The 16,051-nt window shown below is 40.5% G+C and overlaps 1 protein-coding gene across 1 annotated transcript in view; it reads right to left on the bottom strand.

Moving 5' to 3' along the window:
• Positions 1-7,719, bottom strand: part of helz (helicase with zinc finger) — a 48,405-nt gene extending 40,686 nt beyond the window's left edge. The window contains 11 exon segments of the mRNA XM_035659427.1: positions 1,331-1,601; positions 1,855-2,010; positions 2,494-2,635; positions 2,802-2,909; positions 3,344-3,542; positions 4,208-4,283; positions 4,540-4,588; positions 4,888-4,944; positions 6,208-6,332; positions 6,884-6,920; positions 7,492-7,719. Of these exon segments, the coding sequence (XP_035515320.1) occupies positions 1,331-1,601; positions 1,855-2,010; positions 2,494-2,635; positions 2,802-2,909; positions 3,344-3,542; positions 4,208-4,283; positions 4,540-4,588; positions 4,888-4,944; positions 6,208-6,332; positions 6,884-6,920; positions 7,492-7,719 (1,448 nt within the window).
• Between the last annotated feature and the right edge of the window lie 8,332 nt (positions 7,720-16,051).

The raw sequence follows: 16,051 nt of genomic DNA, 5'->3' as shown, positions 1-16,051 counted from the left end.
TTGAACCAACAACCTTCTGATTGGGGGACGACCCGCTCTGCCTCTGAGCCACAGCCGCCCGAGTAGCTTGCAAAAGGATACTTTCAGCGTAGGTTCATCAACAGTATTGGCCCCAGCATTAATTATTGCTGTCAATGCTTCAGAATGGTAGAACAGCGAGGCTATGGTTTTAAATTAGAGTAATTTGTAGGACATATGAAGATATACATATCTGATCTGAATTTTGAGGAACAGCACAATCATATTTGTCACATAACAGTCTAATTAATTTACAAAAAAACAAACACACTGATATACTATGCCAGGCTTGGAAAAGTCCTGTATTTGTGTTAATCAGTGGAGAATTAGAATCTGGTAGGCTTACCTACCAGACAACATGTAACATCACCAAGCAGGCTGTCTTTTAATGTAAGCAGTAGCACACAGCTGGCAAATACCTTTGATAGAATTATTTAAATCCTATCCCTCAGTTACACCAGTGTTCACGTGCTTCCGCAACTGAAGGCATTCCAAACCAGATTTTTTTTTCTCCATATACTATTAATGCCATCTTTAAAGCGATAATATTTAAGAAATTTGCATTAAAAAAAAACTCTATAAACACTAGAGCTATTTTTTTTCTCCCTTGAGTTGTGTACTTACAGTATCCCAAATGTTTCTAACAATGTTCAAACCCAGAGAAATCCCTAATTTTATTCAGCCTGTCAATGATACCATATCCCCTTTGCGCGTGTATCAGCTTGTTGTCTGCCGGAAGCTGTCATGGATTGATTTCTTTATGTAGTTTTTGTTCGATATACTTTTTAGATCTGGGTTGTTTTCAATTATATAGTTTAACCGGATAAAGGATTTTAATAATTAGACTGGATCTTAACTTATCAGACAAACAAGCTAACATTAGCAGCAGCTCTGCTCTCTTCTGGGACGTCAACAAACTTTGTCTGTTGTTTTGATGTGAGAGACCCCCTAGCAGCAGAAATTACAGACTGCATGTTTAACACTGACTTATCACAGATATACTGTGTATGTTAGCCCACGTGCAAAGAAAATGTAATACATAAAGGCTGCATTGGTAGGTATGTTTAACCCATATTTTTCTAAAATCAAGTATACTACATTTTGTTCTATTTGTGTATTTTTATATCACAACTTATTTTCTAGTTACATTTTTTTGTTGAAATTTTGCTGATATATTGTGAGTAGATGTTGTTAAACTCTCAAATATCAGTATTGTTCAAGCTTTATTGTTCAGCTCAGAATTGATGTACTGCGATGGAAAACTTACTTTACTATCCCAGTAAGAAGAAACCATGAACACTTGAATACTCACTTGCTAACTTCCTTATATTGTGCAATCTCCTCTATGTAGAGCAGGTCATGCAGCCGGGCCTGGTAGTTGTCTTTGGTCAAAGTCTTGTCCAGGACTGACTGGGTGAAGAGCTGGTCAGCTGACAGAGGAATCTGATAGCGGGAAAGTAGGCTGCGCTCCAACTCTGCCATCGTTTCATTAGGAGTGAATTCTACAATGGTCTTACAGGAAGAGTCCCAGCGCTTTGCAGTCATCAAGAGCTGCTGCCTAGCTGCCATCAGGTGCTCTAGGTCTGAGAACAAAAAAGAGTGTGGTTGAAACGATTCATTACTGTAAGTGCTGATAAAATAACCATCTTCCTAATATTTAAAAACCTAAAACACTACAAAATATAACAAAAAGCATACCCATCCAAATATGATTAGAAAACAATCTATAATGTGACACTAATGTTAAACAGTGTAATAGATGCCTGAATAGATTCATTCATTACACTGATGTAACTTGTGAAAGACCTCAGGATGACCTTCTTGCAATTAGCATACCTTCAATGGAGGCAGCATCCACCATGATTCGCTGCATCAGCACAGGTTCTGAGCCAAAGTCAAAAACAACAGTCTGTCGGAAGGTACCGAAGATTTCTGTGCTGAAGCCCACTGCTACCTTGTAGAGACAGTGGTCAAGGCCATTGTCTGCTGCCACTGTCAAAATAGCAACAAACAAAGTTTAATAGAACAGAATCAACTTTATTGTCACACATTCATACACAGTACAACATATAGTGAAATTTGTCTAAATCTTATTTAAATACATTTAACAATAGAAAAAAAAACAAAAGAGAGATGTAACTTTAACTGTAATTAAGATGAAAGGAAACTAAGGAATAACACTGGTTGCATTTTACACTTGTCTGCAAATGTGAAGGAAAAAAAAAAAGAGGCATAGGGCCAATACATTACTAAATACAAAAAAAAACATGTCGGATGTCAAAATGTGAAAATTAACCTGTCCAGTAATTAACTTTTACATTATTTGAGATCCCTTTGTCTGGGGTCTGCAGCTATTGTGGACAGTACAAAATATGGCCAAAGTAAAACAAGTCTGTCCAGCACAAAAAGAAAGAGCTCAAAACAGAATCACAAAAACTATTCCAGCTAGTCAATAAATATGAATATATGACATACCTGCTGTCTCCTCTCCTGGGGTCCACTCTTGGCAGCCTTTGGGGAGGGCTTGTAGCCGCTCCCCAGCTGACACGCCTGTGATGAAAAAGTGTGGTCTGTGGGCATCATAGAGCAGGGCGATGCGGTACAGCTTTCTAGCAGGCTAGAAGGAGACAGAGATAAGAAGATAATCAGGACATTCACATAATCAAAAGATGATTTGAACCAGTGCAGAGTACTGCCTTATTTTTCAGTGTCATACTGATCTGGTTAGACAAAGAAAGCGTTTGAATATGTACACATGATCGGTATTTAACATTTCATCCTACCTTGCACAACAAGGAGAAGGTCCAGGAGTGGGAGGACTTTTTGGTGGTGACGGTGACAGAGAGGCCGGAGCTGGTTTCTACATTCACTCCTTCTAAGTAGTCACTTAGCTAGAGAAACAAAAACCAACATGTTTAGACACAATGTATTGCTGCAAATGTATTTAGAAATAGTACTAGTAGTAGTAGTCTGTCAGAAACTGGTGAAACATAAGTTCACTGCTACACAAAATATAAATGAATGCAACCTTTGAAGAAGTTAACCTGTGTCAAATACTGTATGCTACAAAACAGAGCCAGCTACAATATAAGGCTCTAGATTAACTTTGCGCGTCAGAGTAAAACACAGCACGCATCTGTCTTGGTTAGTCAATGTTTGATGTGTGCACACAAAAGTTGCGTTGTACATGGGTGTTGGTACTGCCCCCATATAAATAAAATAATTAAGTCAGAACACAGTATTATACGCACATTTGTGTTTGGCCGGCACTATATTTTGGCTGTGTTCTGTCTATGGAGCCACTTTTGACATTGTATGCACTAACCACTTTCTCTGGGGAGAGCGAGTTCATCCACTTCTCGATCAGAGTCTCCATGTAGTTCTCGGTGAAGTGTTTGCTCTCCTGCTGCTGTTTGAGGCGGATGAGGCGTGACGCATAGCGCTTCTGCCATTCCATCAGCTCCTCCTGGGAGTGGGCTGACGTACACTGGGCCCCGTACCGACACAGACCCTGCTCCAAGTACCTGCAGCAAAGACAAACTGTGTGCTGAACTGGTGCTAAAAAAAAGTAGCCAATAAATCGATTATTCAATAAAAATAAAAAAAATCGATGACGAACTCAAATAATTGTTTTACATCATAAAATCACCAAGGATACCCCAAATTTGCTGCATTTCTTTGTTTCATACTATAGTAAATTTAGAAAAGGCAAAGACAAGCTTGACATAGCAGCACACCAACAGATCCGTCTAACCCAGGTAGCAGTAAATTATGCTGGCAGTGCTGCAGTGTGACATATACTAAGGGCTATGAGAGACAACTCAAGCTCAAAGAAACTTTAGGTCAGAAAAAGTTCACAGGATTAAGTGTAAGGCTAGTCAGATTTGTTGGTATCCTTCTACACAAATATGCAGGATGTATACTAAAGTTTGTAAAGAGATTCCTTCAGTGTGAAGAGAGATACACTTTACATTTCTGGCAGTTATCTACTGTGATTCACAATTCTATATCCTTCAGTGGAACTGCATACAAAAAGCTGAAAGCTGTATTAGTCACTTCACAATATGCCTGTTGTTGATATCTTTCACACCTAGAACATGGATATGGATTCATAATTTTCCACTGCAATATTCTAGATGAAAACAAAATGTTTCATTACTCAAACCTGTGTACAAACAGTTTACACTACCTTTTACAGAGGGTGTACTCCTCACTGCTGGTGACTCCTCGGGGAGGAGGCCGGAACTGCCAGCCATCTTGGACCTCTGTCAATACACACAGCCAAGTGGTCAATAGGACATTGAGCCAAAGCCTTCAAAAACATTATAAGATGGGCTTCAGCCAGCTTGTAACGCTCAAGCTGTCAACTGGCTGAGTAAAGACTTTTTTATACATAAATAATAGCCAAAGCACTTTAATACATGTGGATTTTTGGTACCAAACACACTGTCATCCCTTTTTTTTTTTTTTTTTGAAGCTGAAAGAAGAATTGAAAACGAGTCATGTTACAGATTTGCTCACCTTCCTCCTGGTCATCTGTGTATTCTGGTGCCATCTCCCTATTTATAGCCTGACAGAGACAAAGATTGGGTGGGGTGGGGGGCAGAAAGTTTATTACTATTATGTCAACTACTAACATAGCCATACAAGTAGTTGATCACAGGACTTAATGCAGACAAATGAGTAATAAATCCACAACAGCTACCAGCTAGGCAGAGGAGCACAGAATAATTACGTTAGTGTTGGAATTAGGCCATTAGTCATCTTTATGACTCTCACCTGCGAGCATTAAACACCAAAAAGCATGAAGGAAAAGAGGACAGAAAGCACAACAGTAAGGTTTGCAGCCCTGAAACTAGAGGCACTTACCTCGATTTCTGAGAAAAGCATTTTTAATCTGGTCAGGTCTTTTGCAACAATGCCATTCTGTGAAAGAAGGAAAACAGAGCTTCATTACAACAACATACTGCAATTAGTGCTCTCAGGACAGTTTATCATAACTATAAAATTCACTGCTTCTGAATAAACTAGCACATTTTTCTTGGAATCAAATTTGTCATGCCATTTCCAAATATCTACAGGCAAGATTTAAATCCATAACTATCCCAAAAGCTGCACTGCACAAGTGTGAATGTTTGCAGCTCCAAACTGTGAGAGATGTTGAAACAATACCTTTTGGGTCATGCATTATCTAGATGGAGTGCTTACAGTTTATAATGTGTGTTTATGTGTTTAATTTGTCACGTCAGTGGGTGGATTTCCTGCCAATAATTATACCTGACACCAGAAATTAATTGGGATGCACGATATAGATTTTTTTCCATAACAACTTAATTAATAAGATAATTGTCAGCTCTGACAGTTATCAAGCATCCTTTCTTAAAAGGTGTCCTTGGTGATTAGTAAGGCATTTTGCAGGGGCATTTTATGATTCCAACTTCATACCAGTGTTTTCTTCCTTAAGATCAAGGCTTTAGTTAAGAAAAGGCCATAATAAAGATGTTTAGCTGTCCTCTGACACTTAGGCCTAGCCAACAGCATTGTCCCCACTTGCATAAAATGTTGGATAACCTTGGGGCCAAACTTAACCTTTGAATGCATGCTGTTTCTGTGTTTGAGTCAGTGTGTGTGTGTCTGTGTGTTTCAGTGGCCAGGAAGTGGTTGCAAACAGGAGAAGACCAGAACTGGAGTAGGAACCTTGGCAGCAAAAAGCATTCTGATGTATGAAAACAGCAGTTAGGATTAGCAAAGGGAGGAAGAAGTGAGACGGTAGAAAAAGTGGAAAAAGAGGGGCCCCTTTGTCTGTCTGTTACATCCAGAAAGTAACAGAAAAGTCCTCATATGTGTAAACTTACTTGGCAATAAACCCGATTCTGATTCTATTGCAAAGGATCTTCCAAAGTTTCTCTGTGAGCAACAAGACTATTTTAATCATTAAACACACTGAAGCTGATAATACTGTAACATTTCAGATCACTTAATAGGTTCATTAACATTCAACATTTAAACCAGTCCCATGCCCTTAAAATGTCCAGTGAGATTTTCCCCTCTTTTTGGGTTGGAAAATCTGACCTCAACAGGCATAATATCTAAGCCTTACATGCACTTTGGCATACCATTGTAATTATAGTGGATGTGTAGGCTGACTGTCTGTGTGAATATAGTATATACATTGTTCATTAATCATACCATTGGCTCTCCATACAAGGCTTTGGAGAGGATGCTGACCACCTCTTGCAAGCTGCTATCCAACAGCATGGAGCGCAAGCTGGCCTGTAGCGAACCATCTCCCCTGGCAATCTCTTCTGCTAGGACTAGAACGGGATGAACAAAGAGGCAACAGGTAGGGAGAGAAATTATTCAGTACATTCAGTGAGGTTTCTTCCAATACATGCAATAAGTCATTTCCATAGTCTGTTCCCTAGAACATTATAGTTTTGTGTGAATACAAGGAAAATGTGAAATGTGAATCTTAAATATTTTATTTTAGCTGATGGTGAGTATATTGTAGCACACCCTAATGCTACATCAGGCTCACCGCAGTTAGGAAACCCATGTCAACACGTGACCCTAGACATTACCTGGCTTTTGTCCAGAAATGACTGACCCCAACATTTATTTGCTCTCAGCTCTGACCTGAAGTAATGACATCACAATAGACACAAAGCAAACAGCTTGGATTCTGCAAAGACAGCAGCCCAAAGATTTCTGCTACACTGAGACCAGGGCATGTTACAATTTGGTGCTTCCAACAACCGGTGTTGACCCTGCCAGCACACTTTGTTTTTTTTTGTTTTATACCAAGTGACAGACAGACTACTGTATACAGTATCGGCAGATGGTTCCAATTTGAATTGCTACTCACCATGTTTGCAGTCTTCATCTGCTTCATCATAGTTTTTCTGTTGGCAGAAGGAGAACAGAAGTAGAACAGTGGTAGCCATAACAAATGGGAATACTTTGTGTCTGAGGGTCAGAGCTTCACATAAGCTCAAAGAATGGCTATCTTTGCCTCACAGCGGAGTCCCTCACACTATCATTATAGGACTTAAGAAGTTTCCATAATCTTAGGGCTTAAGTAACTGGTGTAATTTTAGTGCTGTGGGAAAATAACATAACAGTACTATGGAGGACAAAAGTAGGGTTTATTGTTCTTATTTCTAACCTTCTCTTTGTGGTAATTTACCCAGTGATTAAAAGTACACAATAACCGGCCTACATAATATCAGTGTAATGTATTTATTTAGGGATAGAAAAAAAATTCTATTCCATTTGGTGATATAATGCTTCATATTCTCAGAAAGGAAGGTATCGCTCCCTCACCCTGGCATTACTGTGATATATTGGGATAATACAAATGTAAAGAATTCGGGGGCACAAAGCAAGTTGTTTGGAGGGAAGACAGTGATCAACTTAGACTATAGGTTGCATGTGTTAGGGCAGCAACTATGCTTAGGCAGCCACTGTCCTTACCAACTGCAGGAAGGCAGCAATTCGGTAGAGCAGGACACGGCTGCGGAGGGGTCCGGTGGCGACAACATGGGATGGAGGGCTCGGCGGGACAGGGGCACCGGAAGATTGGGCTTGGGGTGCAAGGACCACCAGGGCATCCGTGCTGTGGCTGACTGCCGCCTCGTACTCCCGCCTGACTAACGATCTGCTTGCTTCTTCACATGACTTCTCCGCTCTCCTGTCCGCCATGACTCAGGGACAAAACGTCTGGAAGCCAAAAAAGACAAGAGGAAAGACATAATATGATCTTTTCCCAAAGCAGGGGTGGGCAATATATTTCTCATCTTCAGGCCACTGCCACTTAACTAAAGTGACAAAATCTGGCTATAGGCAAAGGTATTGGGTGAAGGCTTACAAATCTGCAGTTTAGCAATGTGTTCGAATCCCTTTAAATGGAAGATATATCTATGATGCCCTTTTACAACAGTGATTGTTTTAACTGACTGAAAACTAAAAAGGTACACCCATCCTTAGACACTGCTTCATTTAGCTATATTAAGAACATATTAATGTTAGTGTGTATTCAGATAGTTGGTTACCTCAAGCATGAGCTTGAAGCAAGGGAGGACTTGCAAAAAGAGAAAATTGTGTGACCATCATACTGATTATTTGTATACATATTTACATATCAGGTTGTACTCTTGGTGAAAATGCATCCTTATTTGTTTGATACACTTTCCAGCTTGACATGTAACAGGAAGTTTATACCATCATTTTGTCATTTTTGTAAACTGTATTTTTTTATTCTTTTTTTGGATGACCTGTAAGTGTTTATTCAGGTTTAGAGCGGCTTATCCTACGGTGGAGTGGGCTATGTAGAACAAAAAAACAACAAAAGTCTTTGATCATGAAAGGGTTTTCTTGGCCGCACAAAATGATACAATATATGCACAAATCAGAATGCTTGAATGAATGCAACCGCAGGACGTTTTAATTTGTTATTGTGCAAACTAAAACATAGTAAAAACAGAACTTAAAAATAAAAAAGATATGCCAATACTATGAAAAAGGAAATTAAAACCAGGGAACCGGTTTACCCTGTATATCGGCCAGCAATATTATGAACTTATAATTTCTACATTTCCCCCAGCAGAGCCAGAGAGTAAAATACTGAGAGAAGGGGAGAGCAGAAAAATACAGAGAGGACTCTATTTCTATCTTGGGAGTGGTGGATCATTTGTTGACACTTGCTCTCCCAGTTTAAAACGTCACAAGTTGTACAGCTGACAGCCAAACTTTCTTCCACTCCAAATAATAGAAATTCACAGATGGTCAAAAGGAAATTACATATGGAATATGTCCGGGCCATGGAGGTACAGCAAGACATGTTTCCCTCCATGCAAGAGCAAGAAATGACTTGAGTCCACGTGCAATGCAAGTCAGAATGGTTCTTGTGTTATATATAGTACATCTGAAAGTTTTAATGTCATAAACAAACCTTACTGCCATCCCAAATGCCACCAGTCACTTTAGTGTAAACGTCACTCTGACGCTTAAAACGAAAGTCACTATATGAGTCAGCCAGAACCAAGTCAGACTTGCGTCAAATATAATTTGTTAATGCTTCTTCAGAGTCCCTGCAGAACATTCAGGAAACAAGATGAAAAGGGATTTTCCTCCCAGCTAGTTATTTCATCTGTACACATTTACCTTTATAACATGTACCCCACATTATCAAATATTATGTTATTAATCATTTTGTATCTAAAACCAAGCACAATGTTTCATATTAGGTGCACACTCAAAATACTTTCAGGATAAAAACACTTAATTGTTCGAGCTTTTCAGATCTGACAACCTGCAGCATTTCTGTCTTATACTGTAGATTAAATATCTTTGGGATAGAAATTTAGAGACTTTATACTCAGCTCTGAGAAACATTCCTTGTTTTTACCCTAAGAAAACAGTGTTTTGTGGCTGGTAGCATGCAATGTGGACGTCTGCTTACCAAGAGTAGTGGTGGTTCTGTATCATAAATCAACAGGAAGAGAGGATGAGCCTTCTAAGAGTGGCTCCTACATCCCTTATATGCTGGGCCCCGGCTCACACAGTGTACATTAAAATACATCACCTATCTGGCAAATCAGTGGTCATATGAGAAGCCTAAAGCATAATGTCAGACACTTTTTTTATAATCTCAAGTTCCAGAGCACACAACAACAGTGGAGTCAACTGTCTGGCATCATCTGACTGCTTAGACTAAGGGCATCATCACAATTGATCATGCAGAATAGAATGGCTTTATTGAATCTAGACAGTATAAAGAAGGAAATGGGAGTGACACTTGACGCCATAGAGCCTTGGTCAACTCCAACTATGTGCCAATGGGAACACATGGTAAATCTCTACTACGGACGGAAATTCAGAGCATCTAGTTTACGCTCCACACTGCCCCTATAGTTGGGATAATGCATCCACACATGCACTGAGGAGACTGGGAAACAATATGCTACACTTAGTGACAGATGCAGTCAATCAACTACTGTCAAAACAGAGCAAAGGCTCGGCTAAAGACATCAGACACACATCAATCAACATGTTTTGACAATGTTCGCAGAGCAACTATGTTGGACCAGCAGCCTCCTCTGGACTGCACCTGCCGTCAACTTCTTATTAGAGCTCTGTGCAAGTGGGTTTGTTTTTTGTTTTTTTTTTTCAAATAAGTGTGTGTCACTAATAAATGTACACACACACACACACACACACACACTCGTATTCAGGTGTAAGAGCTACTAGTGTTGTGTTCTGTGTGGATGAGGAGGCTGTGTGTGGCTGTAGGTGGTGGTGGGAGGCTACTTTACTGCGCATTAAGGTACAAGGGACTACATTTGTTTGGTAGAAAACCATGCGATTATCTCTGTTTTCACCCATCATAATACAGTTACAACACACAGAACAGCCTCCACTGAAAATCAACCTTACGGAAAGTCAATAATTGCAGTATGTCTGGGAATTAGTATCCCACAATAACCACGATTACTGCCAGAAAGTATTTTGAAGTTCATATATGTAACATTCTAAGCATACGAATGTGCAACAAAAAAGTATGCCCCAAAGTGTTCAATAAGTAGTATCTTTATCTCATCCTGAAGCAGCCCTAAATAGGTGTGTGGAGGAATCCAGCCTACTAAGCATCGCACATGGTCTCTTGTTCAATAGTTGTTAGTTCAATAGCTGGAAATTCAATTTCCTTGCGGGAGTCATCCCAAAAGGATCAATAAAGAGAAGTCTAAGTCTAGTCTAGTCTAAGTTGAAGTTACTGCAGAAACCTGTGTTCACCCCTTCATACCGAAGGCAAGCAACGTCTGACCCATGTTGAACCCTGGTTGAAAGAAGGATCATGAAGCCTGGCCAAAAAACATTTGATAACCAATAAGCAGGTTTATCCCAGGTCACTGCTTTGGTCTGAAAGGGGAAGGCTTTCCCTTTTTCCTTAATACTGAGCTTTGGGAAAACGCAGCATTTCATGAATGCCTAGCCAAACAACAAAAAAGCAGCAGGGCAGCAGCCTGACAATCTCAACCTCATTGTGAGATTACAAGAAGCGACGTGCCCTCCTTCACGCCAACCAGACCAGGATGGGATGGTACACCATGACCTGCTGGGGAACACCGGGGCATCAAAAGCTCAACCTTGGCCGATAGCCTAGAAACTTTTGGTCCTATTTTCACCTTGCTGGTTTCATCAAATGCACTGCAGCTTATCTCAGGCTGCCACAAAAACACGTGATCACAAACATACTGCCCAAAAAGCCCTGTTACAGTTTATGTGCATTGTGTGCAAAGGTGGCTAACAAAACAAACTTCTGGTTGCTAATTCAAATTCCCCAACAATTAGCTGATGCTGAATTTCCACCCGGGCCCTCACCACACCACCTCCCCATCTTTTGATTATGGCTCAAAAACAGGGAAATGATGGCCTATGGCCCAGCCATTTTGGGTACATTTGTGACAGCTAGTCCTTGAAAGTGAGACATCAAACAACTACTGTATGTTAAAGCCGCATTGACAGTATAAAGGAAGCACCAAACAACAGATTAGGTCACATCCTGAAAGAAAACTGGCTTTTAAGTATCATAACTGACTGTGCGAGAAGAGGGAAACCACTGAGTACATCTGCCACTTTAAATTAATTTTGCAATAAGGAGCATATTAACGCTGCAGTAACGGTTTCAGATAGTTACTTCTTGAATACTCAGCAACAGGCAACTATGCTTGCAACAGCTGCTCGAGCCCAACTGCCAGTGCCTGAGTCAGTCTGTTCTTGTCTCTTAGGACCATAGCATACAGGCAAACATCTCCAGCTAATGCTCAGTGCATGTTGGGTGCACACATGACACAGACTAAATCATCTGTAGTTCATGTTGGTGTAGGTTTTAACTGCTTTGATTGCACTCGGGATTAACACCGAGACAAACTAAAACGAAATACAATATTGGCACCAAATGCAGTGTGTTTTCCCCACCTGAAATCCAGTGTTGCACACCTGCCTCCATCTCCTCAGACACTACAAGAGTTTGTACAAAGTGAGCACAGATAAAGTGAGCGTGGTGCACGTCATGTACGGTATCTGATCAAATATTACTGCTCTTCTTCAATAATCTCATCTTTTACCCCCAAGAAAAAAAAAAAGAAAAGTGAACTGCTGTGGAGCTCACTTCCTCTAAAATTTCAAACCTTCAGATGAGGAACGATACTATATATTTTGGGCTGTGTAACAACGTATGCTTCTATACTATGTACATATGGCAACTGGCCAATTATGACGAATGATGTTGCAGCGCCCGTCATACCCTGAGGTAACATATAGCTCCTCTAAAGCACTGAAACAGGAAAGACTAACCCAGCCCCGGCCCCCACAAGACAGGCTCGAGTTAATAAAGGGATGTGCATTTAGACTGAACTTGACTGGTGTCAAACCTGAAACATAAGACTCAGACTGTATATTTTACAACATTAAAGGACAACATATAATCATCATAATTCAAATAGCAATTGGTGTGGCATGCAAAATAAGGGCTGAAAGTTGCTTGGGCCAGCAGACAAGGTCTGTTGCTGTAAAATAGAAAAGATGGTCAAAGATGAAAGCAGACACATGACTGATCTTACCACAGAACTTACTACAATTAAGAGAGGTTACTAAAACCGCTGCAGCGCTTTACACCCTTTGTTGTACCTAATGTTGGTGCAGCCACTTTATAGGGGGCAACAACAGCTCGTTTGGCGGGATACAGTGGAAGGACGGCCACCTGACTTGTTTTTAGTGTCCAGTCGTGGGATCCCACTCCACAGGCTGTGGCTTCGACTGCTGTACAGTGGAGGAGAAAGCTCATTTTATAGCTGGGGATAGCTGTAGAAGAACATCGACTGCTTTCATCCTCACACAACGTTATTTGGCTTGACAGTATCGCTAGCAGCAATGTGTAGAAAACACGGCTATAAAACTTGGAAATTTCTCGGACCCCAGTTAGTAGATAACAGGAGAGCTTACAACAATAAACAAAAACGTTGGGGGCGACTTGTTTCGTCTTTCAGCATGTAGTTCTCGCTGTTGTTTGTCTGCTAAACTTGTCATGGCTGTTGCAAGTCAGAGCGATGACGGCAGCGTCACAAAGCCCTGAAAAATGTCCCCACAGTGGTTCACTTACCGTCCAGGTTCACACAGGGCACACACTGGTGCCACTAACCACAGTATGCGTAGCTAACTGTTAGCGTGCTAGCCCAAACACGGCCTTTCTTGGCACCAAACTCAAGCTCACAACAAGAATAGCTGGCTAGTTTGTTAATGGTAGCAGGCGAGCTAACTAGCTAGCTAGCTAGGTTCGCCGAAACAAAACGGGCTCGGGCCTGTGATTTTGCCACGGCGTTTAGGCGCATATAATAGATGTGACATTGTGTTGTTAGTCGTGCATGAACTCAAAGCATCCGTCATTACTCTACTGGTTTATGGGGAGAATTCGTGGCAGTGGCTTGGCGATTAAAAAGACAACTGAAAGGGCTGAAAATGGGAAGTCAACACTTACCTAGCTTTACTTTCTACGCCATCTTGGATCCACTTGTCAGACCATCGCAAAGCATAGTGGGATGTACTGATCTGAAGGTTGAGAGAGAGGACTGCTGTGTGAGTGTGTGTGTGTGGCCTCTGATGGCAACGATATGCCTTGTCAAAAAGCGTTTTTCTTAAAATGCTGTTGATTTTAAATAATTTCAGCCTTATCATTTTAGGATTACTATTTATTGTACGTCCCAATTAAATTACTCTTGAATTTAAGAGAAAAAAAATAGAGGTTCAAATGTGACATTTTAGATGTGGCCACATTCTCTACAACTGGGACAAAAGAAAAAAAAAGTAACTTAAAAGGTACATTTTACTTGTTTATTTGTATAAACGGCATAAAAAACACAATGTGACATTTTGTTCTGAACACAATTTGCAGCACAGATACTTTGTCTTATGTTGCCATGAGAACTTCAAAATTTGCAAATCATGTTCTTTGTTTCCATTTCAGAAATATGTTGATATATGCACATATCAAGAGAGCAGTCCTCCAACCCTACAGATCAAAAGGGGACCTGGTAATGCCTAATTTTTGGCCATATTACTGGCCCTGCAACAGTAAAATAACATTGGACAAACACCCCCAAAGGGCTCTGATGGAAATTTCCTCTTCTTGTATCTCATTTTGGTCAGTGGTTTGCTCCCTGTTGCCTCCCTAAGGACCATCTGGGACCAGGACCAATGGGGACACATATTAGACCACGTACACACCTCCTCGATATGTGCCAGGAACAGTCCAATTGCGTTGTGAAGTTTTGCATCCATTTCACCAACGCAAGCTTATCCAAGATCTACCCAGACAGAAGTGATAAATGTAACAGATTCCTCCGCACTCACCCATAATAGATGGATTCAGGAGATAGTGCAGTGCATCAGGCTCAAGAGGATCAGGTTCTCTCTAAAAGTTTCCCTAAAGGCATTCCACAAAACCTGTCAACCCCCTGATTATCAACAAAGAATTAACAAACAACTGAGCTTACACCTGCCCTTAATGAGTTGATTTTCTTGCATTTTTTATTTTATTTTATTTTTCCTTGTTAGTGCAGGATTTATTTTTCGTCCCTCCCACTATTTCTTTAAACCTTTTTGAAAGTACATTTTTGTCTTTATTTGATAGTACACTATAGAGAATGTGGAGAAAGGGTAATGGCATGCGACAATGATCCTTGGTCAGTCTTGAAGAATAGACATTGTGCCTTCTACACTACTTAATAAATCCCAAAATACAAGCAGTAAAAAATAAATGAATACATTAATGAGCTATGAGATTATATGCATTGTTGAGATCTGAAAATAAATCCATGAGGTATTGATATCATCAGAAATGTGGCTCAGGTTGTATATATTTTAAACAGCATTGTCCTGCCACACTATGCTGTATTTGAAGTTCTCCATGCAAAGAAAATGTATCACATTGGCAAATTTGGTTTCATATTTGCTTCAGACAACTTTATGTCATGGCAAAGCACACTCTACTGTACTATATTTCCTTTCCCAGCGCATCCTGCAGCCACCTTAGTAGACCCTGCTTCTATTGGAGGTGACCTCCAGGAGATTGAGAGGTGAGACATTAGTGAGGCTTGAGACTTGTGACTGATTTTGATGGCATTAGACTTACCTCGCCTCTGATGGCCAGTTATGGACACTGTGCAACAATTTGCTTCTGAATGAACAATCAATGTAAGTCAGAAACATGTATACCCATAGAGCCTGCTGCTCATCAGCACCCACGATCTATAGCACTCACAGTGATACTAACCGTACACATACTCACACTCCGACCGCACAGCCAGTTGTAGCAATTTGGGGCCCAAGGCCACTTCAACTAGACTGGGGGAGCCGGGAATAAAAACAGCAACCCTCTGATTTCTAGACAACCCGCTTTACCACCTGAGCCTCAGCTGGGATTAGCTATTCTAGAGAACTACACTGTGAACAGCAGTGCTATCAAAGCGAACTATAGATCTAATAAGAATTTCAGGTGCCACCTGACTTGTAGTAGCTGCAAACTTGGAGAGGGACTATTAGTAATGCATGAGGTTAAGCATCATGTAGGGCTGTACAGTGTTAATGTGCAGATTGTGCCAAATGAAAGGTCAGGGTACAATATTGAGCCATTCTAATCTGCCAGAACACATGGATACGTAGATAAAAGTCTGCGGCTCTCTTCTGCATGTATGACCATTCTTCCATATTTCCTCATTTGGTGTTACGGTTGTGTGGAGTGCTGTCCAACTTCTGCAGATGTTGCACAGGGTTGACAGTTGGTGGCTGTGATTAAATTGCATTGGAATAACATCTTACATAGACTTGATTTACCATGTCAGTGCCTTTGTTACTTCTTTAAATGACACCACAGTGCCACTATTCTAAAACATTTCTTCTTCTGTAGTCATGTTTACAAGAACCTTAACATTTGTCATTTCACACCAGTCAACTTAAACACTGTATAAAACCTACATAC

This window comes from Morone saxatilis, unplaced genomic scaffold, assembly GCF_004916995.1.
Source record: "Morone saxatilis isolate NCDOM2014 unplaced genomic scaffold, NCSU_SB_2.0 Contig17, whole genome shotgun sequence".
NCBI lineage: Eukaryota > Metazoa > Chordata > Actinopteri > Moronidae > Morone > Morone saxatilis.
This window is presented reverse-complemented; position numbering and strand designations above follow the sequence as displayed.